The sequence below is a fragment of the Phasianus colchicus genome, chromosome 9 (genome assembly GCF_987193195.1).
Source record: "Phasianus colchicus chromosome 9, bPhaCol1.hap1.1, whole genome shotgun sequence".
NCBI classification, from domain to species: domain Eukaryota; kingdom Metazoa; phylum Chordata; class Aves; order Galliformes; family Phasianidae; genus Phasianus; species Phasianus colchicus.
In genome coordinates, this window is record NC_143444.1 from 5995673 (window position 1) to 6023515 (window position 27843).

The 27843-nt window shown below is 47.7% G+C and overlaps 1 protein-coding gene across 1 annotated transcript in view; it reads right to left on the reverse strand.

Moving 5' to 3' along the window:
- Positions 1–27843, reverse strand: part of LAMC1 (laminin subunit gamma 1) — a 49334-nt gene that overhangs the window by 2624 nt on the left and 18867 nt on the right. Inside the window, exons 2-23 of the mRNA XM_031595527.2 lie at positions 19320–19624; positions 17419–17549; positions 16283–16449; positions 14225–14413; positions 12093–12210; positions 11902–12000; positions 11662–11798; positions 10721–10843; positions 10442–10631; positions 10054–10166; positions 9164–9385; positions 8890–9078; positions 6580–6825; positions 6338–6491; positions 5777–5919; positions 4489–4667; positions 4183–4339; positions 2234–2439; positions 1708–1787; positions 1278–1415; positions 939–1083; positions 245–394 (exon numbers count right to left, since the gene is read on the reverse strand). Of these exons, the coding sequence (XP_031451387.2) occupies positions 245–394; positions 939–1083; positions 1278–1415; positions 1708–1787; positions 2234–2439; positions 4183–4339; positions 4489–4667; positions 5777–5919; positions 6338–6491; positions 6580–6825; positions 8890–9078; positions 9164–9385; positions 10054–10166; positions 10442–10631; positions 10721–10843; positions 11662–11798; positions 11902–12000; positions 12093–12210; positions 14225–14413; positions 16283–16449; positions 17419–17549; positions 19320–19624 (3581 nt within the window). The remainder of the gene's footprint in view (positions 1–244; positions 395–938; positions 1084–1277; positions 1416–1707; positions 1788–2233; positions 2440–4182; positions 4340–4488; positions 4668–5776; positions 5920–6337; positions 6492–6579; positions 6826–8889; positions 9079–9163; positions 9386–10053; positions 10167–10441; positions 10632–10720; positions 10844–11661; positions 11799–11901; positions 12001–12092; positions 12211–14224; positions 14414–16282; positions 16450–17418; positions 17550–19319; positions 19625–27843) is intronic.

Here is a 27843-nt window from a genome sequence, read left to right on the forward strand (position 1 = left end):
TCAGGTACTTTGGAACACTGTCTTGAATACAAACAAGACAGCAAACCCAGCAAAGATACCAACTCCTCAATATAGCCTCAATGGCATTGCTTTTAGCAGCTTTTTGTTTTCCTTTCCAGGATCATTCCTCAGTATCTGCATAAATAACAAACACCACTAGGATATGACTAAGGCCAAATCTCTTGCATCTTATCAGTTACTTGTTTCCCTGTGGGTTGTTTTGCCTGCCCCAAACAGAACTGACCTGCTGCTCTGTCTTCCCTTTCTCCAAGAGGTTCTTGACTTCCAGCTCCTTTCCTTTCATGTCTTCCCTCAGGTCTTCATAGTCCTTCAGCTTCCTTGCTATTAACTGATCTAACTCCTCCGCTTCCTTCTTGATCTTATTTGCTTCACTCTGCATGCAGACATCACAAACACATGCAGGTTCTCTGAACATTAAAGAATTTCTGAGCAGGTGACAAAACACAGCATGGTTTCTAATGATAAAACAGGCAGAAGCCATGACAAGTTCCCATCTTTCACAATTAGAGCTGCAACTTTTTCAAAGCTCCATATACCCCAAAGGTCTGTGCAAGGAAGGATGGGGTTCAAACAGTTTTGTGCTAAGAGAAACTACATTTCCATGGTGAGTAGAATAGCTCTGCAAACTTGACAGGAGTCAAATTTTTTTCACTTTTCAATTCAAGACACGATATATGACAGGCACCATTTCACTGTTTTTTGGTCCTTCAGAACCTGGCAAAAATAGGGGATCTACATTTGTAGTTTCCTGCTTGCAAATCTCCTTCATAAAAACTAAAACACGGACATCTGGATGATGTCTAGATGGATCTAAGGCGGAGTACCACTAGAAAAGAGCACACAGTGTTTGTCAGCCAGCAGTGCCAGCACATTGCTTTAATGGCTGTCCTCTTTACAAAGCCATGCACACCACGTACCTCCAGCCCTGTGGTGTCCACTGTGGGCAAATTGGTGAGATTAGCATAGATCTGGAGGGCCTTATTTCCAGCTTCCTCTGCCTCCTCAAGCACACTGCTGGCCTGTCTCTCTAGATCTCGAGAAATGTTTCTTGCTTGGTTATATCTAACAAAAAAAATAAATAAATAAAATGAAAGAATCCCATTACTCTATCATTTCTTTTTGTTGAATTGAACTTACTGAGAGCAGAGAGGCTAGAACACTGAGAAACCCAAAAGCACAAAGTGCTAAAAAGCCATCTAATTTTAAGTACTGCTCTAAAGCCAGGAAATGAGCTCCATTTTCTGTTCCTGACTCACTTCTGGTTGAGCTCATCAATATCACGTGCCGTTTGGTTTTCCCCAGCCAGGGTCTTCAGCAGCAGCTGATAGGCTTCTGTGGAAGTATCATTGGCTGCCTTGGCAATGCGAACAATCTCATCAGCTTCTTGTTTGTGCCTGAAAAGATCAGAGAAGGAAAACGACGCCGTTAGAACTGCCAAGCAGCACTTTCTGTCCTCAGCTCCAAGATCTTCCTCCTTCACCCAGTGAAGTGGTGCAGTGGAAGATGCTGCTGGAGCGCCTACAGCACGTAGCCAGCATTTGCCCTGCCACACAGGCATGTAAAAAGGGTACCAAGCAATCTCTTAAGCAGCCCAAGGATGCTTGTTTCACATCGAGCAAACCAGCTCTGTTTTGTTCCTTCTGGGGAGCCCAGATGTGGGCTGGTAGGAGCTGCAGCACAACCTACCTCTCAGCCAGCCGGCGTGCCTCTTCTGCCAATAGAGTCATGTTGTTGGGGTCACCACTCGACTCCGGGGGTGTAATGGACTGGAAAAAGAAAAAAAAAGGAAAAAAAAAAAGAGGGGAAAAAAATACCTTGAAGCTCGATTTTCATCTTTTATTCATCAGTGCTTTAAATATTTATTGTCATGATCTAAATGCTTTGAGATGGGTCTAACCTACTTCTGACCTCTCTGTATTTTTTTCTTAAGCCACTGCCGTTTCCACCAGCAGTTTTCCCTTAAAAGCAAATATTTTGGTGTATGTTGAGGGTTTTTCAAACTGTTTTTCCTTCAACAGGGGCAAGGATGCCATTTATGAAAGAGAATTTGCATATTCCTTAATTTATTTTCCACCATTATTCAGTAAGGATAAGACATTTCCACAGCAAATTTGCTATGATGTGACAAAAAGCAGACAAAACACAGCCAGACAGCCCAGCAAGGAAGGGCCCTGCCCTCTCCCTGCCCCATAGATCTGCACAGCACGCTCACCACGTTGCCAGCTGCCATCTTTGCCTTCTCCAACATATCAGAAGCCATTGCAATTAAGTCCTCTGTGTCCTCCACCCGGCCCCGGGCTTGTTCTGCCAGGTTCTCTGTCTCCTGCACCGTGTTCTGGATGTTCCTCAGCCTGCTGAGCTGACTTGTCAGTGTGCTGTTGATGTCACTGAGACGATCCATGAGACCCTGATCTACGTCTGAAAGACACCATGCAAAAGAAGGGAAGCAAAATTAATTAAAGCAGGAAAAAAAGTTGGAGCAGCAGTTTACCATCACAGGCAATGCATTGGCAGGTTAATCCTCCGCTGAAAGGGGACTTAGCAAAGCTGTTTCATAAGTCAGCTGGCTTGAGATCAAAGTCATCATCATTAACTACTAATCAGACAGTCCTGCTGGGTGCTAGAACTGGCTCTAATGGGAGATCTTGTGTTCAGAATCTTGTTCCACCTTTATAATTGACTAAAGAAAGGCAACCGAGCTGCTCTTCTAAAGGTACGTAACATCTGCTTTGCTGATTCCATTTATCTTCATTACTACAATAGGAGCAGAGATGGAGGAATAGCAGGGCTGTATGTTATCCTCTCTGGGCGATGGTGGCTTTCCCCTGAGCCAGAATCTGTCCCAGACAGAGCAGCTGATAATGTGCAGAGCAGCAAACCCACCCTGACTGCTACCCATCCCAGAGGGATGATGAAAGCTGGCAGGACAGATGATCCAGCCTTGGGTCTTCAACACACAAACTATGAGCTCCCTAAAATCTTGTCTGCCAGTTAATTCCCCATAACAATTTCTTAATACTGGAGCTGTTGAGCAGGCATGTGCCTCGTAAACTATTCTGATAGGTGAGAGCACTATTAGGGGACAAAGTCCAAGCAGAACCCCACACGCCTTCAAAACTAAGATTTTTCACAAATACACATCTTTGTCTTGCAGCACATCCTATGTATTAAATGTGAACATTTAAAGCATTAAAAAAAAAGTCACATATCAAGCAGAAAAGCACAAAGAAATGCCACGTGCTTTTTGCAAGCGTCATTTTTGCACTGAGCTTGCCTTTTCCTGGAGAGATGGAGAAGTAACACCCCAAAGCCAATCCATGCCCTAACCTTACTGTAATACCCACCCTCACACCTTGCACACAGGACTACTGTCATCTAGGCACGGATGCTAAGAAGGAAACAATGCTACATAGAACTGCAGAGTTTCAGAAATCATTCCCATCAGCAGGAATCCCTCCAAGCACATGCCATGCAGTGTCAGATTGGTACCAGCTTTTCCAAGCTTTGCCAAAAGATTTTTCCCAAGCGGTCTCAAATCAGCGAGCAAACTCCTGGGGGAAACACTTCTAGTGCAAAGTCTCCTTCAAGTTGCTCTTCTTCAGAGCATGCATTAACTCAATGTGTTAAAAAAAACCCTAAGCAAAATCCACTGTCGCACTTCTTAATGCCCTCCTCATAGACATCATGTAGTAGAGGTGGCAGTACAAGAACCCTTTGGAAGCAGAGTTTAACAGGAAAGCAGCTACAGGCCACCACAACAGCACATTTCAGAACATTATGCACTTCACACTGGGCTAATAAAGTTTGCCAGTAGAATTTTGAGGTATTTGTTCTAATCACTGATGATATCCCAACAAGAGACGCTTTGGCCCAAGGCATCCAAACAAATCTGTGAGCAACTCAGGCTGCATTTGCTAGTGGTGAAAGCTGCAGAAACACAAACTGTTCAGCACCCTCCTGCTTTTTGAAAAAAAGAACATCAGGGACAAAAATCACAGCCTTTGCTGTTCCTATAATAATGCATACTTGTCTCAACGCCATCCAAAATAGCTCTCTACACTGGTGCACACTAAAGGCTTGAAATAAAAAGCTCTGCATCCTAAGGGAACACAGACACCAAGCTCATTTTATGCTAGCCCACATCTGATCTGCTCAGCTCACCTTTGCTGTTCTGTGCCTCTCGGAGCAGCTCCATAACATCTCTTTCTGCCTGCTTCAACCTCTCCTCGAAGGCTTGATCAGTGACAGTTTCTTCTCCCATGCCCAGGTTTGCTATAAGGTTTTCCAGCTCCCGTAGCCTCTCTCGTTGCTCTGCCACCTGTGTGAAAAGGGCAGAGCACAGTTACATCACGGGGACAGCAGCACCACACCTTTCTGCTTCCCACCACTCTGACAATGCACTGGGCAAGCTATGGCACAAAGCACCAACCACATAAATCACACAGACAGTCACGTTGGTGGCCTTACCTTATCTTTCACTAATCTATAACACGCAGGGCACTCCTGGCAGCCCGGCCATGACCTGTTGTAGAAGTAGTTCTCCTCGCACTGGTCGCAGCGGTTCCCCACAAAGCCCTCCTTGCACTCACAGCGACCATCCTCACGGCACTGCAGGGCACGTGAGCCCTCCGGGTCACAGTCGCATGCTGTGGGGAAGTTAAACCTTGGTCAGAGCAAAGGAGACACACGAACACCCTCAAAACTGCAGCCCGTTCTCTGCCAAAGAAGCAGAGGACCCACCGACCCATGGCAGAGCCTTGCTCTCATCAGAGTGCTGCTATGCACAGCAAGGCATGGCGAGGCCTTAAGCTGTGCCAGGGCGAGGTTCAGGTTGGATATTAGGAAAAATTCACTCTCACAGGGAGTGGTGAGGCATTGGCACAGGCTGCCCAGGAAGGCAGTAGGGTCACCATCCCTGGAGGCATTCAAGAACCGTGGAGATGTGGCACTGAGGGATGTGGTCAGTGGTGGGGATGGGCTAGAGCTGGATTTAGGGATCTGAGAGGTCTTTTCCAACCTTAGCGATTCTAAGAATATCAGGAGGAAAGTCTAGATCACCCTCTTTTTCAATCACGCTGCTCCTTAACACTGGAGGGGAATCAACTCTTTGAAAGGGTGAGTGACAGCAGGACAAGGGGAAATGGTTTTAAGTTGAGGGAAGGGAGATTTAGGTTGGAGGCACCATCTGGAGTACTGTGTCCAGGCCTGGAGCCCACAGTACAAGAAAGACAGGGAACTGTTGGAGAGGGTCCAGAGGAGGGCCACGAAGATGATCAGGGGACTGGAGCACCTCCCCTACTAAGACAGGTTGAGGGAGCTGGGCTTGTTCAGCCTGGAGAAAAGAAGGCTGTGGGGTGACCTCATTGCAGCATTTCAGTACCTAAAGGGAGCCTACAAACAGGAGGGGAATCAACTCTTTGAAAGGGTTGATAACTGCAGGACGAGGGGAAATGGTTTGAAGTTGAGGGAGGGGAGATTTAGGTTGGACATCAGGGGGAAATTCTTTACAGAGAGAGTGGTGAGGTACTGGAACAGGCTGCCCAGAGAGGCTGTGGATGCCCCGTCCATCCCTGGAGGTGTTCAAGGCCAGATTGGATGGGGCCCTGGGCAGCCAGGTCTAGCATTAGGTGGGAAGGTTGGTGGCCCTGCATGTGGCAGGGGGTTGGAGATTCATGATCCTTGAGGTCCCTTCCAACCCTGGCAATTCTGTGATTCTGTGATCTATACACTGAGGCCATAAAGCACCCACACTCACGTTTGCAGCCCTCAGGACCGAACCCAAAGTGGTTGGCCTCGCAGCGGTCGCAGCGCTGGCCGGTGACGCCGGGCTGGCACTCACACTGCCCCGTCCATATGTCACATTGGCCGTTGGTGGAGCCCAGAGCATGGCAGTCACACCTGGGGGAAAGAGCCATACATCAACAAGGGGCAGGAGAAGGAGCCCTCTGAGCACTGCTGGAAGCCTCCACGACAAGGCAGTGACTTTTCTTGCTGGGACAAGGCACCCAGCCTCTGAACCACGCAAAGTCACTTGGTAGTTGCACTAAAAAAGGAACCCACGAGCCTCTGCTACCAATGGTCACACAGCCACGTGACACTTTTCTATTTAAAACTCTGATTTAGAGCTATTTGTAAAGCTATTTATAAGTCAAGATTTCTGTACAGCTCTTGGAGCTGCTCCTTAACTCCTGCTCCTCCCCATCCTCAGCAGTGTTAACAAGGAACAAGAGGCACTGGTGACAAGCACCACATTCCCATCTTTGCTGATGGCAGACCCAATAGAGGGCCAGCTGCCCCAGCATGGGCTGAAGATTACCTCTCACAGCCTCTGCCGCTCTGCAGGTTGAAGAAGCCGGGCTCGCAGGCACTGCAGTCCCTCTCGGTGACATGGGAAAGGCACTCACATTGCCCTGTCACTTGATTGCAGCTCGTCTGCTGATTCACGGTGCCGTAGGGATTACAGTGACAAGCTGCAAAAAGGTCAGGAATGGGAAACGTCACCCCAAGGCAGTCCTCAGGGAGCAAACCAGCTTTAAACATGAGAGGAAACGCTCGTACCCCGGCACTTGTCAGCAGGGTTGGGGGCCAGGGGGTTCCCAAAGAAGCCATCCTTGCAGCGGTCGCAGTAGAAGCCGGCCGTGTTGTAGATGCACTTGAGGCACTCTCCTGTCTGCCGGTTGCAGTTGCCCACAGCGTTGGGATCGATGTTGTCGTTGCACTGGCACAGGCGGCACGGCCTCACAGCCCCATTTTCACCCAGCGGGTCTCCAAAGTAGGCATCATCACACAGCTCACACCTCTTGCCTGCGGCGGGACAGAAGCGCATGCTACTCCTAAAGCCATTTGTATCTGCTGTAATTTGTTGTTAATTTAAGATTCTGAGTGGGTGGAGCTCAATGGGACACCCCTGCTCCAGGAAGCCACACGACAGTGAGATCTGTTGAAACTCAGCACGCAGCCCCCAAAGCATGCGGCCCAGCAGCTTCCCAAGCTAGCTGCCAGCTCAGCCTTCCCTGCCAGTCCCAAGCTCTTTCTCAGGCAGTTCTACACACACAGACCATCTTTTCCCTCACCTTTCCCTCATTACAAACACATTCAGAAACACGAGAAACAGGAGCAATTCTTGGGTGGTCGGGTGGTTGTGTTAGTACAATAAAGGATGAACTTGCATCGAAACCTGAGCTGCAAGGAACTCCGACCTCAGCACTCTGAACTGGTTCACAAAGTGATAGCATCCATGGGAACCCCCAGGAGCTGCTCCAGATGGCGTGCCTCTGGGCTTGAGCAGGGGCTTTCCCAAGCATTTAAAGCATTTACAGGTACTCTGCACTTTGGAGTCTTTCAGGCCAAGCAAAAAACCAACAGAGAAGAGTGGAAGCTGCCAACCATCTTAAGTCTTATTTGCTGTTGGCAGACAGAACAAAAGGCTCCACTTCACAACTCAAGTACGCACTCAGGCTTTCCTGTTTGTCATTAAGGAAAAAGCTCAGCACCTGTTCACACATTTCTTTTCAAAACTGTTGAGTATAAGTCTGGTCTCGCACGTTATGATTGGTGTTCACGTGTCACTGCAAACTTCCAGCTCCTTCTAGGGAGGACACTGGCCTCTGTGAGCATCCCACAGTGCCTCTGGCTGGCAAACAGGAGGCACACCTTCTAATTTTGTGTCAGTCTAACCCATCTTCCTGACTCTTTTAGATCTATCAAAGTTTCAGCCCAATGCTATGCAGTTATCAGATGATAAAATGGCTTAGATAGGAAGGGAACCCAAAGCTCCAGTAATGGTCACTGCCATGGGCTGGCTGCCCCCCAGTCAGCTCAGGGATGGGGATCTATGGCCTTGAGCTCCTCTGCCAGATCTGTACTGGAAGTCAGCATGGCTCACATGCATAGCACAGAAACGTTAAGATTTGCACAGATGAAAACATTCCTTTCCCTTTCGTTGAGAGAAGGGCACAAAAAACAAGAGTCCCTCAGCCCCGAGCCTCGCATAGGGAAGCAAGGCTGGTGGAGGAAGAGAGAAACAGTCTGCATTTGAATGAGAAGACACAGCAGTTTGCTGTGGGTCAGAGCAGCAGAACTGCTAGGAGATCAGGAACACACAGACTGGAAGGAGCGGTCCTTGAGAGCAGCCCTGTGGAGAAGGACCTGGGGGTCTTGATAGATGAAAAACTTAACATGAGCCAGCAGTGTGCCCTTGTGGCTTGAAAGGCAAGTGGTATCCTGGGCTCCATCAAGAGAGGGGTGGCATCAGGGACAGAGAGGTGATTGTTCCCCTCTACTCTGTGAGGCACCATCTGGAGTACTGTGTCCAGGCCTGGAGCCCCCAGTACAAAAAAGACAGGGAACTGTTGGAGAGGGTCCAGAGGAGCCACGAAGATGATCAGGGGACTGGAGCACCTCCCCTACTAAGACAGGTTGAGGGAGCTGGGCTTGTTCAGCCTGGAGAAAAGAAGGCTGTGGGGTGACCTCACTGCAGCATTTCAGTACCTAAAGGGAGCCTACAAACAGGAGGGGAATCAACTCTTTGAAAGGGTTGATAACTGCAGGACGAGGGGAAATGGTTTGAAGTTGAGGGAGGGGAGATTTAGGTTGGACATCAGGGGGAAATTCTTTACAGAGAGAGTGGTGAGGTACTGGAACAGCTGCCCAGAGAGGCTGTGGATGCCCCGTCCATCCCTGGAGGTGTTCAAGGCCAGATTGGATGGGGCCCTGGGCAGCCAGGTCTAGCATTAGGTGGGAAGGTTGGTGGCCCTGCATGTGGCAGGGGGTTGGAGATTCATGATCCTTGAGGTCCCTTCCAACCCTGGCAATTCTGTGACTCTGTGAACACAGGGTGGGAGAAGTGCTCTTTTGGCAGGGGCTCACCTGTGGTGCCTGTCTGGCAGCTGGTGCACACAACCTCCTTTGTGCGAGGCACGACGGCGCAGCTGGAGCCACCAGGACACGGGCAGGGCTGGCAGTCCAAGGCTGTGCCCGCTGTCGCATCTCCATAGTACCCATCACTGCACTTCTCACAGTGAGAGCCCGCAGTGTTATCCCTGCAGTCACACATGCCTAGAACAGGGAGGCAAGGGTTTTTTTTTTCCTTCTTCAGCCAACACAAAAAAAACCCAGCCCTTCGCTCCCTCTTACTGCTTACCCGTCTCAGGATCACAGGTCTCGCTGTGCCCATTGCAGGTGCAAGGCACGCAGGGGCTGTAGGGTCCCAAACCAGGGGTCTCTCGGCGGTACCCAGGGGAGCAGCGCTCACAGAACTGCCCCTCATAGCCTGCAGGGCAGGAGCAGCTCTCCACCCACGCTGCGGGCATGCCAGCCCCTGGGACAGCACTGGTGATGGTAACGTCATCCAGGTGGCCGGCACCTCGGATCAGGGAGAGGAAGACATGGTCACTGTTGCACTACGAGCAGCTGCCCAGGGGACAGCCTGCTCCATGCCTCCCTCCCCTGCCATGCATCACCCTGGGTTCTTCTTTATGAACAATCCCTACTCACATCTGGGGAAGCTGCAAATGTGTATTTTTGTCTGCTTGATTTTAACTCCGAAAATCCTTCTTCTCATGACAACATCCAAAGGCCCATAACTAGCACTTGATTTTTATAAATCCTCACACCATGGGGAATTTTTCAACAGGATGAAGGTAACTGATCACAGAGAAACTGATTTTTGTCTCCCCACATCTATGCTATTGTATCTGTCAGGACTCTGCATTGCACATTCCTATCAATTTGGAAAGCGCTGGATGCACAACAGGAGCGAAGAACCACATCTGCTCCACAGAGGGAGATCAACAGTGCCAAGTACTCAACTCTGAGATTCTCAAAGGCAGCACAGCATGTTTCTTCTCCATCTCTTCCCCAAGAGCCCCAGGAGAAGGTGCTACACAGGAAGGCCAGGCAGAAAGCAATTCAGCGTGGCTCTGCCAAATAACCTGCCACATTTATTCATGATCAACCCTGCAAGTAAGCAACCGGAGCACCAAACAAAGGGGTCTGCCCCTCTTTCTTATGACACTCTGCTCAGCAACTTACTTCTCTCACTGTATGTTCCACGGATCTTGATGGCAGTCAAATTGTGGAGAAGCTTCTGGAAGTCGAATGCAGAGAGAGCAGGCCTCCACGGGTAATCGGCAGCCTCATGGAGCCTAGAGTGAAAAGCCATGCTCCATTTGCAAAGCTTTCAGATGCTAACAGCTGTGCCCTTTTAAAGCACCATTTCCAACCAAGGTATGCAATTGCCACATACTCTGCATACACTTAAGCAACACCGCTGAACAGCCAGCTTCAAATTAACTTGATAAGACCGCTCTTGTGAGCTAAAATTACTGCTGTTTGTTTTCCCAGGAGCTCAGAGGGCAGGGTGTGTGGCAGACTGGGTCCCACCTGCTCTCTGGACTCCCACTGGGCTGGGGCCCCTCACCTGAAGGTGTAAGTCAGTGGGCTCTCACTGGGGTACGAGTTGCCCTGGGCAATGAGAGGCACTGACACACGCAGCCCAGCCCCTTCCAGCACCAGGTCCTCTGCAGAGAGACGTGTGTCCCGTCTGTCCACACGGAAGGAGAAGGTCAGATTCTGACCGTAGCTCAAAACTTGGTTGCCCAAGAATTTGCCTGGAACGGGAAGAAATCCTTACGGTCAGGAGACAGAGAACAGAGAGGCCACAGGGAGTTAAGAAGCGAGCTTTTCTGCAGTGACCTACGTGGTGCAACAAAATAGATGGGGAAGTAACTGTCCGAGATGACAGAGATGTCCTGAGTCTCTGAACTCCACTGCAGTGGCACTTGGGAGCCATCACGTTGCTCAGCATGCCACTCATCCTCTCCTGAAAGCCAAACATGCAACAGTCAACATCATTTGAAGGAGCAGCTCTACACGCATTATGTCATACTGCAAACTGCTCATATGTAACCCATCTCCATTCTATATGCTGGTACTGTGCAGAACACTCACAGCATAGCCAGAGTGCTGATTTAAGTCTTCTCAACTTCGAACACCACAAAAAAAAAAAAACTTGTTTATCATTTTGATTTCTAAAGACTTCAGGAAAAGACTAGAAAACCTGCAGTCAGCAATGACTTTATGCAATGACTTTATGCAAGTTTCAGCCTTTGTAAGAACCATTCTCCATTGGAATTTTAATTATAAAGATGGTCTTTTTAGACTATGCAGAATGAAAACATTCATATGCAGGAAAGCAGGAAACAGACTGTATGAAAAAAGATTTCTGCTCACGGATCCATCAGAAACACAACCACGTTTCATTCAGAGTCAAGCAACCCAAAACCTGAAGCAATTATAATCCTCTCCATCAAACTCCTGATTCAGTTCTAAAACGGAGAAAATGCCCCTCCTTTTCTAGCACCTCTCTTTTGAGACATGAAGTTTTACATTTGCAGTACCCACTTACAGCTGCATGCACTGGGTGCCTGAGGGCAAAGCCATGAGTTCTTTCCACCCCAACGAAAGAAACAACCTGAAGATGGGGAAGCTCTCATTGACTTCGGTCACGCTGTGCTTCCCAAAAAGAAGGAATTTGGGATTGCACCCAAAGTTTGCAATCTCACACAGGGAGGAGGGAGCAGGACTTGTCCCACTTTCATCTACAACCTGATCTGAGATACAAAGAAAGGCTCATTTTACCAAACTGAAAGCTGGAGGTGATGCTGTACATGCTGTAGCCAACGGCATTGGTGCAAACCGAAGAGTGTCCAAAACAGAAGCAGGGGGTACAGCCTCTTGGATTTGAGGGATCCAGATGGAAAAACCCAGGTTTGCATCTGAAGTTGCAAAGGAAAAAGAATTCATTTCCCTGTTACTTACTCCAGGCCATTGCTCAAATATTTCTCATTCTTGAAACAAAGCCACAGGAAGAAAACTCACCTCTCACAGTGGAAGCCCTCAACGTTGTCCTTGCAAGTACACCGTCCTGTTTCCATGTTGCATTCACCTGTGCTGCCAGCAGGATTGCAAGAACAGGGCCTAAGAGAGCCACATGAGAGGATAATTAATTCAAATCACACACAGCTTTAAAAAGGCATCTTCTTTTCCTTTCGGAGAGCAGTTCCCCTTACCTGCACCCAGCCTCAGAGAGGGAGTGGAAGCCCGGCTGGCAGCGGTCACATTTCTCTCCCATGACACCAGGTTTGCAGCTGCACTGGCCATAGCTATCACACTGCGTGCTGAGGGAGCCTGGGGAAACAAGGGCCAGGGGTCTTACCAGACCCGTGTGAGATTCACCCAGCTGTGGGGAACGTGCAAGAAATACAAGGAAGTCCGAAGAACAGCTTCAAGCTGATGAGCGACAGCTCACAGTTTGGTGTTTCTCCCTAGCAGGCCCAGAGACAGATTATCAAGTTTTGCAAAAAGAAAAACAAACCTGTATTCAGCTCAAAGTATATTCTTTCCAACTGTTATTTTTATATAATTCTTCAAAACTTTTAATTGCATTCTCTTCCTTATTTCTTGCTCTCAATACTACCTTGATACATCTATGTCTATCCATGTTGCTTTGAGCAGCCTGGTCTGGTGAGAGGTGTCCCTGTCTATAGCAGAGGTTGGAACTAGATGACCTTCAAGGCTCCTTCCAACCCAAACCATTCTATGAGTCTATGATCTAATGCCCCACCTTTTCTCCGCGCAGCACGCCCTAAGAAATTACTCCCCAAGCCCTGTCTCTCTCCAGTGACCACCTCCCCTTTGCCAGCAGCTACCCTGATCTCTTCTACCCTTCATGCTCCAATTTCCCCCAGTGATTCCCAAGTTGGACTTAAAGACTGAACCGTTCCCCCAGAGGGAGGTTCCATGTGCTTACACTATTAGCCCCAATCAATTCTACAGAAAAACTTTCTTGTTTGACAGGATTCCTCCAAGGTACTACCCAAAAATCCCCAGAAGGGGACTTGCACAAACAGCAGCATGGGTTTCTTTAATCCACAATGCCTCTTTTCCCCAGGCACTGCTGCAGCCAGCAAGCCAAAAGCTGCCAGCACTGTAAGTGTTAACAACTAGGGAAAAAGCATACTAAAATAGATAAATACTTTTCTTTCCACTTCAGTCCACATTAGACGATTATAGCAAAGTGAAAAGTCATGAGACGACTAGGCTGGACAGGAGAGAAGAATGTACAAAACCCTCACCATGTATCAACTACAGCACACTTCTATGGGACTCCTTTGCAATCCTACCAATGAATACTAAGGTAAAAACAGTGTTCAGATAAAAAACAGTCATATAAGGTAGTCCAGATACACACTGGACGACAGCATGTTGTGAGACACAAGCTGATGCCTAAGTTATAAGGGCCTCTGAAATTTTGTCCTAAAATACCTGAGAAGTCACCTCACTGCCTTTTCTCCCACTGACACCAACCCTCAGCACAGACACGTCTTAAAATAAGGTAGGGCATGAGAACCAGGGAGAGCAGAGGGAGGAAAAAAGAGGCCTTTCTTGGTCAAAGCTTCAGAACTGTACGACTCTGACCAAATTAGCTAGCAGACGTACCCTGCCAGCCCTCTCGCTGGCTGCTTTTAGGGCATGCTGCAAGCAATTACTTATTCCAGCTACTCTATTTTGGAACCTCACATCATATCTTACTATCTGTTCCCCTTTTGTTTCCTTCGCCCCTATTTGTCGTGGGGCTGCTGGAGTTATGTATGGGACCACGCCATACAGGTCAAGTGGTTCCCTTGACTACAAAAGATTTGTTCTCCTGCCAGGATTTTTTCCATTCTTTTTTTAAAAAGGAGTCTTAACTACATGTTTTGACTTGACTTTGTTTCTTCTCGTCCCCTTTTGTGTTTAAGGTTTCACTGGTTTGTATTTATAGTGCTTAGATACTCAGTAGGAGAAATTGATGTTGCTAATATTCACTACCATTCTTTGGTCCAAAGAACTTCCCGAAATATCCGCTCGCGTAATCTTGTTTATTAAGAATTTAAATGAGTGCTTTAGTGCTGGGTGTGCCCAGGGCAACACATACACAGTGGTGGAAAAAAAAAAAAAAAGGCAACTATTTTAGAGCACATTTGAAGGAGTAAATGCTGCAGTGGTGAACTATCAGCCACTCCAAGCCCAGTTAGATCCAAGGATAATTTTAACCATATCACAACCCAGTAAACATCTCCTATGCGGGCCGAAATTAAAAACGACAAAAAAGCCTTTTCAATTTCAGGCTTGCCATCGGCTGCAGCACCATTACACTTACCCACGGGGTTGCAGCTGCAGGGCAGGCAGCCCTCCTCACTCCCGAGGCGGTAGAAGCTGTCCCTGCACCTCTCGCAGTGGGCGCCGTCGGTGTTGTCCCGGCACCCAGAGCAGTGCCCGCCGTGGCCGGTGGAGCGGTACAACTCGGGGTCGAAGTAGCACTCCTGTGATCTCCCATTGCAGTCACAAGCTGCAGAAAAACACATAGGGGTCAGCTGAGTGGATATCCCTGAACCCCAGAATCACCAAGGTTGGAAAAGACTGTCAAGCTCATCCAGTCCAACCATCCACCTACCACCAATAGCTCTCACCAAACCACGTCCCTCAACACAACATCCAAACGTTCCTTGAACACCTCCAGGCTCGGTGACTCCAACACCTCCCTGCACAGCCCATTCCACTGCCTGACCACTCTTTCAGAAAAGCAGTATTTCCTAACGTCCAGCCTAAATCTCCCCTGGTGCAGCTTGAAGCCATTCCCTCTAGTTCTATCACTGTTACACAAGAGAAGAGGCCGACCCCCAGCTCGCTACAGCCTCCCTTCAGGTAGTTATAGAGAGCAATGAGGTCTCCCCTGAGCCTCCTCTTCTCCAGACTGAACAATCCCAGCTCCTTCAGCTGCTCCTCATCAGGCCTGTGCTGCAGACTCCTCACCAGCTTTGTTGCCCTTCTTTGAACCCGCTCCAGGGCCTCAATGCTTTTCTTGCAGTGAGGGGCCCAAAAAATCCCAACCCTTCCGCTCACAAAACCCAGCACACAAATATGAATACTCAAGCTGGAGAGGGGACCTTCAGCCATGCTGAGGAATTCTGGTGACACGGTGCACCCAGTGACCACCAGCACAGCCCCTCTCGTCCCCATCAGCCCAGTGGTGACTTCCATCCCACACAGTGCCCTCCCATCCCACTCAGCACCACCAACCCCAGTCACGCAAACACACATGGGAAGATCAGAGCAAGGGCTGACATCCTGCTTTGAGAAGGGCTTCTTCCTGGGAGCAGGGAGAGCCCAAATTCCCTCTGCTTGGGGAGTGGGAGGGCCGGGCTTCAGCATCCTGTCAAGGGAAGCCACAGGTCTCCAGCAACCAGCTGGGAACCATCAGTGCACACCGAGGTCAGACAGGAAGAAAGCTTTTCTGTCTGAAAAAGCTTCCCCATAAAGTAAACTACCAGGAGCTGCGACACTAAACTAAGAAAAATAAATTGGCATTCAGTCCCAGACATTTCCATTTGCAGCCCAGAACTGTTGCAACCATTTGAAACTGGATGAAATAGTCTAGAAGTAACTGAAAACCAGTAATCTGAATCCAAGAGGAAATCAGGGGACACTAAATGAGCTTTTTAAAAGGCAATTAGACTCCCGAAACTAAATGTATTTTTTTTTTACTAGTACAAGCTGGTAGGTTTTGTGGTAAAGTTCTCTCCTAAAGATTGCTCCCATCCCTCTCCAGAAGGGAGATGCTCCTTCCCAGAGACAACGCAGAAAGCTCCTGCAGGACAGGGATGACAAACCAAAGGCAACATTCCTCAAAAGATCTGGATGTGCTCCGAGCAGCACAAGGAAATGGACTCTGCTCTATTTTCCCATCAGCAGATACTCTGAGATAGGAATCTGAGCCTGTTCTGAGAGCACGTTATGCATGCAGATCCCCAAGGAGAATCTGAATGCTTCTGCTGACACGACAGCAATAACAGTCCATCTATCCATCTACAACCCTATGCTTCATCAGAGAACTCACAGGACGTGTTGCTGAAATGCCAGATAAAACACAGCACTGGGTCATCCCCGTTTTAAGCCTGCCTCTAAGGAAGGCTTGGGTCTCCTTCCTTTGAAAATGTGGGCAGGTGTGAGTTTGGACAACACCAGAATCTCCAACAAACATTTCATGCTCTCAGAAACCTGAGATACTTCTACAGGGGCATTAAGAGGGATCTGAAGCATCTCCAACTTGGGAGCACAAATCACAAAGGCTTTGGATAGAGGCAGAGACTTAAAACCAGGCCATTTCAACAGCCAGGGGAGCAAACCCTCAAGCCCTGCCAGGTGTGGACACACATACGCAAGCACTCGTTGGCACTTTCTGCTGTTGCTCTCCTCCACGGCCGGTCATTGAAGAAGGGAAGGCACTTCTCACAGTCATCCCCAAAGGTGTTGTGCTTGCAGTTGCAGACCAGCTTCCCAAGCTCGTTCCTTATGCACTCACTCGCGTGGCCATTGCATTTGCATCTGGTTAACAAGAGACAAAGAATGGGTGTTTAAAATCCAGAGATCCGGGTCTCCCATGGAGCAATCCAGAAAATGCCCAGATATAAAACTTGAGACAACGTGTATTCAGAAGGTGTAAGATAACAACAAAACTGATAACACAACTCCTGTGGAACAAGCAGGTCTAGCATCCTCAATGCAAGCATACAGAAGAGCAAGAATGCCAACCCACCTCCCTCTGAAGTCTGTCACTAAAGCAGGATAAACTAAGCAGAAGCAAAAATAGTACTGGCGTTACACCAGTACACATCTCCTTAGTGTCTCTCATGAGAGTCCTGGAAAAGTTATACATGCTGCCCATATGCTACTGTTGTCAGAGTAAGAAATTAAAGATCACAGTGCGACTGGTATGGAAGCCCAGTCTCCAGCTTGCTCTCTGCAAACAGCTTGAAATGCTCCACTGGGCTCAACTCTGTTTACGAAAACATTCTATTGCCAACAAATGAAGATTAAAGCATTCTGCAGTACGTTTTGGCAGAAGGAACAGAGAATCACAGCACTGTACAGTGCTTCAGATCTCCATGGGAGATGGCCCCCAACATTAAGGTGAAGCAACAACCTTGAGATTTCCTACTTGCTGTTACTCCAGGCTACAGATTAACAACGTGTGTAACAAAGCGCTCCTAACTACTTTTCTTTTCCCCTTTGTTTTACTTTCTTGTCACTCTTTGTGCCCCACTTCCCCAGCTGCTTAACTAATTGAGCTAATCAGGAAATAAAACACTCAATCCTGGTCTACCTCTGAGATTTACAGCCTTAAGAGGACAGGCATAGTATTGGTGAGCTCCATAAGACTCTTCTACAGCATTTTGACAGTCAATGAGGACAGGAACTTAACAGTACCACGTGAGTATAACCAAAATCTTTCAAGCACTCCGGTAATCCCCACCAAAAGCTCCAAACAAACACAGAGGTTTATTGTTTACTCACCTACCACCCACGGCAAAATCAGAAATCGCATAGTAATACGACTTGAGGACTTTGGGGTCATTGAAAACTTCATCTCCGAAGGTGTTGAGGCGGTTGAGGCTCACCCGAATATCAGTGGCCGTCACCCATTCCTAGAGCAGACAGAAACCCCATCAGAGCACACACAGAGGAACCTCGATGTGCGTGTCAGCACCGCATCACCAGCAGCTGTATTTACATTCAGTAAGTCTGGCCAGCAGTCATCCATCAGTCAGCATGTCCTACCTCACCACTTCCCCTCCGTTCCTCTGAGGCTCACCCAGCCCTGCCCAGGAAGCCTTACCTCATATCCTCTTGCTACGGATAAGTTTTCCAGACAGCCCATTCCCTGCACCCCTTCCCAGGGACTTCTTGGGACTGCTCTCAGCTGCAAGGAGCACCAGGAGCTATGCTACCCTCATATACCTGGTGGCAGCTCTCTTGCAAAGCAAGAACGGGAAGAGCTTTAGGGTACACTCATCTGCAGACATACATCTCCAGAAAAGAACACAGGCAGATGAGTGAAAGTGGGAATTAATCTTTGTATTCACACAGCATCTTCCACAAAGTACCTCCCTATCCTCTTCCAGCAACAGCCACCAAACACAGCGAGTCTCCAGATTTCACATCACCTTCAGCCTGTGGCTGTTAGCATCTCGCTGTTCTTATTACAGCTTTTGCAATCCTGTTTTCCTTCAAACGTGGTAAAGAATAGAGGAAAAACATCCAGGCGTGTACAACTGCACTGCAGCTGCGCTGCTGCTCAGCCAGCACAATAAGGAGATTTGCTGAGCTACAAACACTGGCATCAACACATGGAAACGCTGAGCACAAAACACAGATTTACTTCAGTTCTGAAAAATCAATGCCAGAGGCTTGTATGTATTTTAGGAAACCAGTAGTCAGGTCTCCGTTCCTTACATAGAGTTTATTAGAGGATTATAAACCCTAGCACCAACTGGAAATTTTTCTGTTCACATTTATGATTAGAAACCAATCTCAACAAGGTCTAACTGCAGGAATAAGGTGGCCAAACTGGTTCTTTTCCATTTCACAAGCTTTTCTCTCTCCCATTTATCCTTAAATTTGTTTGTAGAACTGAGCCCCACCGGATCCTGCTTTTCTGCCCACTGGCTGAAGATCAGGGATCGCCTTGCTAATGTAAGAGGAGGGAGGGCAGGTCGATCCCAGCTCCTAAAGGAAGGAGAGAAGCCCCGTTGGGGCAAATTCCACAGCTTTAGTTCTTTGTTACACGATGTTCTGGAAACTGTCATCATGGAGAAAATGGCAAGTAAACCGGATAAACTGGTGCCCCCGGTATGCTCCAGAGCACTGCCCAGCCAGCAGTGTGAATGCTAAGAACAAAAAGCCCCTGACCAAATCCCTTACCTAAGCCTTTTGTAAGAGAAACTAAAGTTAGATAAAATCACGCTCTCCCTGGTTTCAAATAACTCCTCACTTGTTAATCATATATTATGTTTCTTGATCTTCTGTGCTCAAAATATACATGAAGATGCCTCATATCAAGACTCAGGCTTAACTTTCGCCCTGTTCTTATAGCTGAAACAACAGCAAAATACTACAGATGCTGTCTAAGCTGACAGAGGTAAGCATCCATCCTCTGAAAACATCCATGGTGCCTATGAAAAGTCATCTTTAGTACCACTGACTTTTTCTTTGTTGTTGTTTTACCATAAACTTACTTACAACGGAGTTAAACTCTTTCTCCAAAAACATTTCTTCGGATCACCCCACCCACCTTAGTCCAGTGGTCCTCAAGTATGAACGAGGGCTACAGTCCAGCCCACAAAGCTGCCATCCATGACAGCTGAACAGAAGGACTCAGCTCAGACCATCTGACAGACCCAGCCCTGCTCACGTACCTGCAGCACAGGGCTGTTGTCAAAGTTGTAGGCGCTGGGACGTCCCTCCAACGTTGAGAAAGCCACGTTGCCCCCAGTGAGGGGGGAGATGTCACTGAACTCATCCGTGCAGAGCGCCTGCTGCTCGTCCTCCCCAGTCCGAATAAAGCCTCGGTTGACTTTGTTATAGGTGCTCTCACAGGACCCACTGTAATACTGGTAGGGCACCCATGGACCGTCCTCCCGTGTGCGTTTGTAGATGGCGAAGCTCTCTGGCCTGCTGGTGTGGAACTTCAGTCTCACGTATGTGATGTCAAAGGCCTTTCCTACAAGAGATGGAACAAAGGAGTGAGAAAGGCTGAAACAACTTACAACAAAGGTTTAGGTTTAGAAGATCTCCAGTTCCACCCAGCAGGATGGGCAGCTTCCAGTAGCACAAGCACTGTACTTCCCAGCAAAGATAAGGTGAAGGAACCACAGGTCAAGGAGAAGGCTGAGGAGATAAATAAGCAGATCCATGGATTTCAGCACAACTGAACACACAGCTAATGCACTGTAATTCTCTTATGCAGACATCACTGATTACATCCTTACCCCAAAAGGATGAACAGTTACAGATGCACAAACAGTATGTGCATGTCTAAGGCCAGGTCTAAGCTAATCATGCAATTTGATATTTCTTCCAAAAATATGTATGGGAGAAACATTATTAACCAGAAGTAAGAGTCACAGCGCAGAGCTCCCCCTGCTCAGACAGAAACAGTCCCAACTCTTCCCAGTACTCATGATGTCTTTCCTCCAGCACTGAACTATTGAGGACATCCCTTTCTACGTGTTCCCTGGGAAAGACAAAACAAGGTGCAAGTTTCTTGGAAACTATGATTAAAGTTTCCAAGACACTCTTCAGATTGAAGTGCAACGAGCTAGCCATGGAACAAATGCAAAGCCACATCCCTTCCCTCTGTTCTCCTAACAGGTCTGCAGACAACAGCACACCATTCTCCAAAAAGGATTCTCTCTGGTGACCTGAACATGCATCCTTCACACATAAACCAACTGTTCAGAGGATCACTTGATCAAGACACAGGCTTCCTTTGCTGTAGGATTTATGCAGGTTTAACCCCAATTTGTAAAATTGAATGAATGGCACCGCATTAAATTTTATCAGGAGACTTGGCACCTGCTGAAGAGTGCTTCACTGCACAAACAGGCAGCACAAGGCAACAGGAATAGCACAGGCCTAAAGCACATCTGCAAAAAGCTGACTGCAGTGAAATTCCACCTCCAATTTAAGTCCTTTCACATCTAACATTGCTCCAATCAGCCTAGTTTTATGCAAGTGAGATTCTGATTTGAAGTTAATGACAGAATCCTCCCCTCCCACCTGGAGCATCATAGTGACACAAGGCCCCCAACACTTCCCACTGTTCTACTCATACAGTGTGTGAGCTTATGGATGAGCTAAGCCCAAGACTGGAAGTCAGATATTTACAGTCTGCTGCTCTTGCTCAATTCCAGCTGACTGTTGGTTCGGGGTCAAGTTACTCAACGTGATCTTCTTACACACAGAAGGCAACAAGTGAGAATCAACCTCACTGTCAATGACGACTTCATCCCATGAAGGCCAGAAATTCTTCCTATCAATACCACTGTACAGCAATGGCTGAGCCTCCTCTCACCACCCAATGCAAGCAGGAGATGTAATCCCATTTCTACTTTGTTCCAGCAGAAGCCATTTCACAGCCTGAACAACCCAATCAAGAAATAAATCAAAGCCTGCAGGAGCATCCCAGCTAAAACATCCATGCCCTCACCACTTCATGCCAACAACCTGCTGGCTTTTCTCCCATCTCCACTCTAAGTGGATTATGGTTTCTGTTTCCCAATGAGCTCTCCTGCAGCTCCTTGCAAAAAAACATCACCCAAGCTAAAGGCACAGCATGTGCAAACTGGGCTCTGAGCAGCACAGGAACATTTTTCCATAGAAACCCTCGTGCTAAATTGAAAGAACCTTTCCTTCATCTTCAGTTTTACACCACAGGCCAAAGAAAACTCACTGGAAACTTGTCCAACTGCACAGCCCAGGTGAAAAGACATTTATTTTAGCTGGCAGCGTGACTGCTTGAGAAGCCCTGCTAATGGCATGACATTGGAATGCAGTTAATGCACACAGCAAGGCTGTGCTCCAGCACTGTATCAGCCTGCCATGGGTAAATACTGCAGGAACAATAGCATTTACCCAAGACCAGCTGACACAGTGTTGAAACACGTTTCCCCCCCTTGTTTATACTGAACATAAAAGCTGTGCTTAGCAGCCTGCCTGCTAACAGGGCTCTTCAAGGTTGCACAGCCTTTTTCCTAGCAAAGATAAGGCTTCCAGGTCTTGCAGGGCTCCATAAATACATGCTGCTGTTACTCTAAGAAATGGCAACAGCAATAACGAGGTGAAAAGCAGCTTTAAACGCTTCACTTGGAAGAGAGAAGTCATTGCTCTTCTGTTCCTAGACATTGGCAATTGTTTTGATCTCACTGTGGTCTCAAAGCATCTAATAGCATCATGCATCTGATGTATTTCCCCGTGTACTGAGAAGCAGCAGATCTATTTTACGGGAAGAGCTCCATGTGTTTTTTTAAAGAAGGTCATTAGCAGAAAGACGATGCACTGTAATTAGCAATCATGAGCTCAGCACTTTGGGAGTGCAACCTGGTAACCTGTGCACAAAAGCGCAAACCTCATGTTTTCATACTGCATCCCTTCTGGCACAGGAAGATGTCCACCTGCAAGTGGCAAGGTGACAAAAACAACCAGCATGCTGATGTAGAAAATCACATAAGAAAGTATGCACGTGGTTCCAAGGCAGCACTGCTGTTACAGATTCAAAGAAGGCAGCAGTAATGGTAAGAGCTGTTTGGCAGTGTCAGATGCAGGGCACACCATCCCCACCAACCCAACCATGCTGTCAGCCCAATCACAACACCCAGGGCCAGGGGGCAGACATCAGCAGGGTCATCACTCCTGCATCCCAGCGTCTAGCAGGAAGCACACCACACTGAGCACCAGAAAGATAGCGTGGAAAATATAAGTAAATGCTCTTTAGATCTAGATGAGAAACTCCTCCCTTTCCCCTCCAAGTTAAGAATTCATGCCTACTCACAAAAGGGCTCCTTGTGCTCAGGCTCCTCAGAAGGGATGGATGATTTACATCAGGAAAGCATCCTGCCAGCTGGCACAGCCACTACAAGCACCGGATTGTGAGCAGATGCCTTTGAGATAAGCCCCGACCGACACTTGGCTCCTTCATTATCGGTCCGCTCACATCCATGGCCCCAGGAAGAACTCCTGCTCCCTTCCTTATTGTCTGGGACTCCACTTTGCAGTCTCTTCACAGCAAGCTTTAAACGGCTGCTGCTAAGTTCTGCTGCTGAGAAAATAACTCCCTGTCTGAGAACGTGCAGTGGGCAAAGAGCCAACTTTTCCTGCATTTTTATTTTCAGCAAAATTCCCAGAATTGTAATGGAACAGTTAAACCTTGCTCTGAATGTTTCCCTTTTGGCTATCTCCTGTTTCATATTTATTGCTTTTCGACTGGCCTTACATTTCCATTTCACAGCAACAAGGTAAGGGACAGCAGCTCCCCTGGCATTTCCTCCTGCTGACCTGCCCCATGTTCGTGGCCGGAAGGGAAGCCAGCTCCACCAGCCTCAGGCACTTGATTTATTTCTTGATTGGGATGTTTACTGGCCATTCATCCCTTCTCCTTACTCCTGCCTCAGTTCCCCCACCCAGCACAAGGCTGACCAGCTACAAGCAGACACCACTGCCAAAGACTTGGGGCAGAAAGCACTTGGTAGTTCCAAAGGAGAAACACCAGCAATGGCAAGGGACAGGTGATACTGAGTTAACAAGATCTTGTTTAGGAGTAAAATTCTTGCACCAAGTGCTGCTCTCAACTACTGCAGGATTTTGGGCAGCCTCTCATACTAGAGACCCTCCTGAAGCACAGAGATTGATGGTGGGAAGGGAGTGTTAAAGGAGAATGAGTTCTTCATAGACAGAGTGATGAGGTGCTGGCACAAGCTGCCCAAAGAGCTGTGGATGCTCCATCCCTGGAGGTGTTCAAGGCCAGGTTGGATGGAGCCCTGGGCAGCCTGGTCTAGTAACAGACCTGGAGGTTAGTGGCCCTGCCTGTGGCAGAGGGGTAGGAGCTTGATGTTCCTCAGGGTCCCTTCCAACCCAAGCCATTCTGTGATTCTATGAAAGCAAGGGATTATTACAGTGCTACAGCAAACATCAATAACAATGACACCCAGGCTTCTCTGGGAAATTTTGTGGAGGATTATTACAGCACTGGTATTGCACATAAAAATGGCATAGCCAGAGTCTGAAAAAAAAGAGAAAAAATAGGGTTTGCCTTTTCTGATAACCTGAAGGATTTATCATAATCACATCACAAGCCGTGCTCCACTAAAACAATACATTTTGGCACACTGAGCTCCACCAGTGATGGATGAGACAAAGCAGGTTGCTTTTCCTATGGCACTTGTCCTGAAATGGGTGCAGGAGGAAGGAAAGGCACGGGGAACCTCAGCATGCTGGAATGAACGTGAACTCCCACCGCCCCATTAGGTCATGCATTCTTCCAGGCACTCCAGAACAAAGGCACCATTGACTTGTGCGTGTAGGCGGCTCCGGACAGCAAAGGGCTGCCTAGTAAATTATTGCATGATAATCCAACATTGATAAGTCATCAAGGCTGCTTGTTCCAGTCGTGGTTCCAGAGGGGAGGGGGGAGGAAGGGAAACTTGTTTCCTCTGGAATGGGCTGAAGGCAGCCTCATAAGAAAAGCCTTTTTTTCCATTTGATCACTCTTAAGTCAGTGCACGGATCGGCATAAGAATCAGAAAACGTGGTCTAACAATTCTGTAATGGCCGCTGTATTTGTACAGCTTTGATGAAAAGATGTTAAGTCCATCTCCCAAAAACGCCAGCTGTGTTTATTCATTAGGGACCGGAGAGATACCATGCACAACACAAAAGTCCTATCCGCACAGGAAGCCTCAAAGCTCTTTTTCAGCACAAACGATAAAAGCTCGTTTTAAAAAGGCATTTTACACTTGGCAAGTGCCGCCAGATCACAGATGATCGAGGACTGCACACGCCATTTTGGAAGGGCTCCATTTTATTCATGGACCCAACCACAGAGCTACCTCTGCTTGGGGCGACAGAGAGCTGGGATCCTTGGAGAGAAAAGCGAGGTCCAAGCTAACCCCAACCCTTTCCCAAAATGAGAATGAAAGGTCACAGCAAGGGTAAGTCTTCCTCGTGTGGGAGATGCAGCTCCTACCCACCAGAACACACCACAGATCCAACTGGTGGCACTGGGAGGTGAGGAGATCCACCAAAAAGCTTTCAGCTGGATGAAGGCCATACTTCACAGCCCTGGACCGGCGCAAGGCGTCTCTTACAGATGTTTCCTGCATGAGAAAGTATCTCCAAAGGCATCAAAACTAAACAAATCACATTACATTTTAATTTCTGCTATGACATTTCAATTAGACAGTAGGAGATGTAGGTGGGAATGTTCCCAATGTTCAGCCCCAGCACTGTCTGCTCAGAGGTAGAGATGCGTGGAGGGAAGAACAACTGGAAAATAACTCTAAATTACTTCCAAACTCTACAGCAAAAGTTTAGATAGCTAAAAAATGAACTTGTAGCTTCCTCAAACATGACATTTAGCCAACTGGCAAACGCGTATCTTCCTGTAAAAAGAAAATAGGAATACTGGGCTACGTTGCAGTACCTTGCAAACAGTAAACTGGAATATCAGGCCATCTAGTAAGAACTGCAACACCATTTCTTTAAAGGACAAGTAGACTGGGCAAGTTCAAGTGGTGAGCTGAAGGCAATCCAGGCCAAAGGCAGCACAGAGGCAGCTTCAGCTTAGGTGCACATGCAGGCACACTCCTGGACTGCCCTTGCTTCTGGACACAGCCCAGCAGCTCAGTCCTTCATTGTTACCAATCTCAGCCCATTCGGTTTATTAAATAGTCTCTTAATCAGACTATTCTTCCCCAGCCTGCTGAAAGGCAGCCCTTTCCCTACTCCTCACGTGCCCATGGCCCAAAGCAGTGCTAGCGCCTGGCTCGGCTCCTATCTGAATCAGATGATATCGAAGACATAACTGGCATCACTGAGCCTAATTAAGTCCAAATTAAATTATATGACAACATGAGAGCTGCAAATTCAGCAGCACCAGTTTAGGAGCAGGACAGCCATCCAGGCTAGCTAGCACACTGCTGTCTTCACCACCAGAGAGAGACCGACCAAAACAGTGAATTTTCTGGAATTTGGATGGTTCCACCTCCCTCCCACCCCTGTCCTTCCACCTCCTACTCACCAGCCAAAGATTCCTCAGACTCAGGCCATAATTAATGCTGCAACTATTTGGAAAGAACACTGTTGGTGTTCACATCCATCACCTGCCCCGGCGTGGACAGAACAGCCCTCTTTTCTCTGTGATGTTGGAAGATTTGAGTTCTCCAATAACCAGTTAAGAAAACTGACTTCCAGCACATCTGAATCACGTCACATAACAGGACGCAGAGTTTCCAAGCCTCCTGCCTCTGCTTTTCCACCACCCCATCTTTCCACATGCCATCGCACTGTGCTCTAGTACATGCTATGTGAATTACAGGCTCATGGACAAGCTACCGCTATTTGCTAAACAAATTGCAGCAATATCCATAAGGACCATTTTCAAGCAGCCACCCACACACCAGTTTTACTTTCTCAGCCTGTTAAGCTATGTAGGAATTGGGATAAACAGCCTTGGCAGAACCGTTGCTGGAGCGAGACCATTTCCAAAACAAAGCCTGCCACTGACTTATGTTTCAAATATGTTTTGGAAAGTCAGAAACAAAGCTTCTTCCAACATTTTTTTTCTTGAGGCAGAGAGGGAATTGCATTTCAGTTCTCAGCTCACAGGAACAGCCAGTGTGTGCCTTTGGCTCTGCATCTGGAGAATCAAGTGCAGGGACTGAAAATGCTCCAAGTTACAAAGGTGCATTAAAGACAGTCACACGAGTGCACGTCCATCCATGTGTCCACCCAGACAAGCAGTAAGTGTAGTGCCTGTTTCTAAGGAGAGTGAATTTAGCAAAAAGCATTACAAATGAGAAGTAAGCGTGGCTTAGCATTATTCTTTTCCCAGAGAAACAACTCGATAGGATTGCTCTGGAACACCGCTGACAAAAAATGAAACTGGCTGCTCTCTCCTGATGCCTCACAGAGAACAAACCCCAGGCTTCCCAATGCTGCCAGCTGCAAATCTGCTTCAGGTCAGGCTCCAGAAGACCACGAGACACCCACACCGAACCTGGGTTCAGAAAGCTGATGTTGGAAGCAGTCTGACCACCACCTGGGATATTGCAGAGAAGTCAAACAAGTTTCCTACAAAGCATGTTTTCCTAGAACAGCCCAAGCGGAAACCAAGCGTTAAATGTTAACGCACCAAGGGACTGTTCCCAGGGCTTTTAATTTGCTGAGCTTACCTACTTGGTCTTGACACAGAGGCTCTGCAGCCATTGGGTGTAAAGCTAAATGTTAGTGACTGGTTCCTGGTGGCAGGAATGCAAGCGAAGCCCAGTAATTCCCTCATTAATTCACCTTGTTAGGAGCAGAGCAGCGGGGCAGTCGCAGCGATAAGAACAGCCTGAGCAGGCTGGTGGGAGTCTGCAAAGAAATATGTTTTATTCCCAGATGGTCGGGGGTCACGGTGCTCAAAAAAGGCTCAGAGCTGCCTTGAAGTGTGGATTGGGAACAGCTGCAGCAACACATTGAGAACAAAGCCCAGAAAGAGAAAACCCACTCACATGGCTACACGAGGCTCAGCAGCCCCTGGGTTATTGCACAGAGAGCAATATTGATAAGCAGCATCCTGCACACAAACCAAACCTGTCCCAAGGCAGTGTGTCTGTGACATCACACCACGACCTCCCCAATCACACGCAGGATTTTGGGCTGCACAGGAATAGCTCAAGGTTTCCTTCGGTAACAGCACTGCCTAGAAGAGGGTGATTGTGCAGAAAATCAGTTTAATCATTTGCATTGCATGCCAAAACATGAGATATTGTTTCAGGCAAGCTACATTGCTGTGAAGCCCAAATCAACACTACCAGAAGGTATTTTTTCTCCAGGAGAGAGACTATTAAAAATTCATTTTCTGATTAGGACTGCTAAGGCAGCATGCAGAGCCATAACATGCCTGTGAAAACAATAAATACTTAGCTCCTTAAGAAAAAAGAAGTTCACAAGATGATAACTCTCCTAACATCAACTTCCACACATTCAACTAAGTCATTTGTTGACCTTCAGTGGCAGCCTATTAAGTAGGGTCTGCTCCTGGGGTCCTCAGTATGTATACCAACTCTTTGGACAGTATTTTGAGGGGGGAGGAAAAGAAACCATTGCTTAAACCCACCCGTAAAGTTGCTGCCTTTGGAAAGTGAAGTCCCAAAGAACACAATGTCCTCCAGCCTTTGTTCT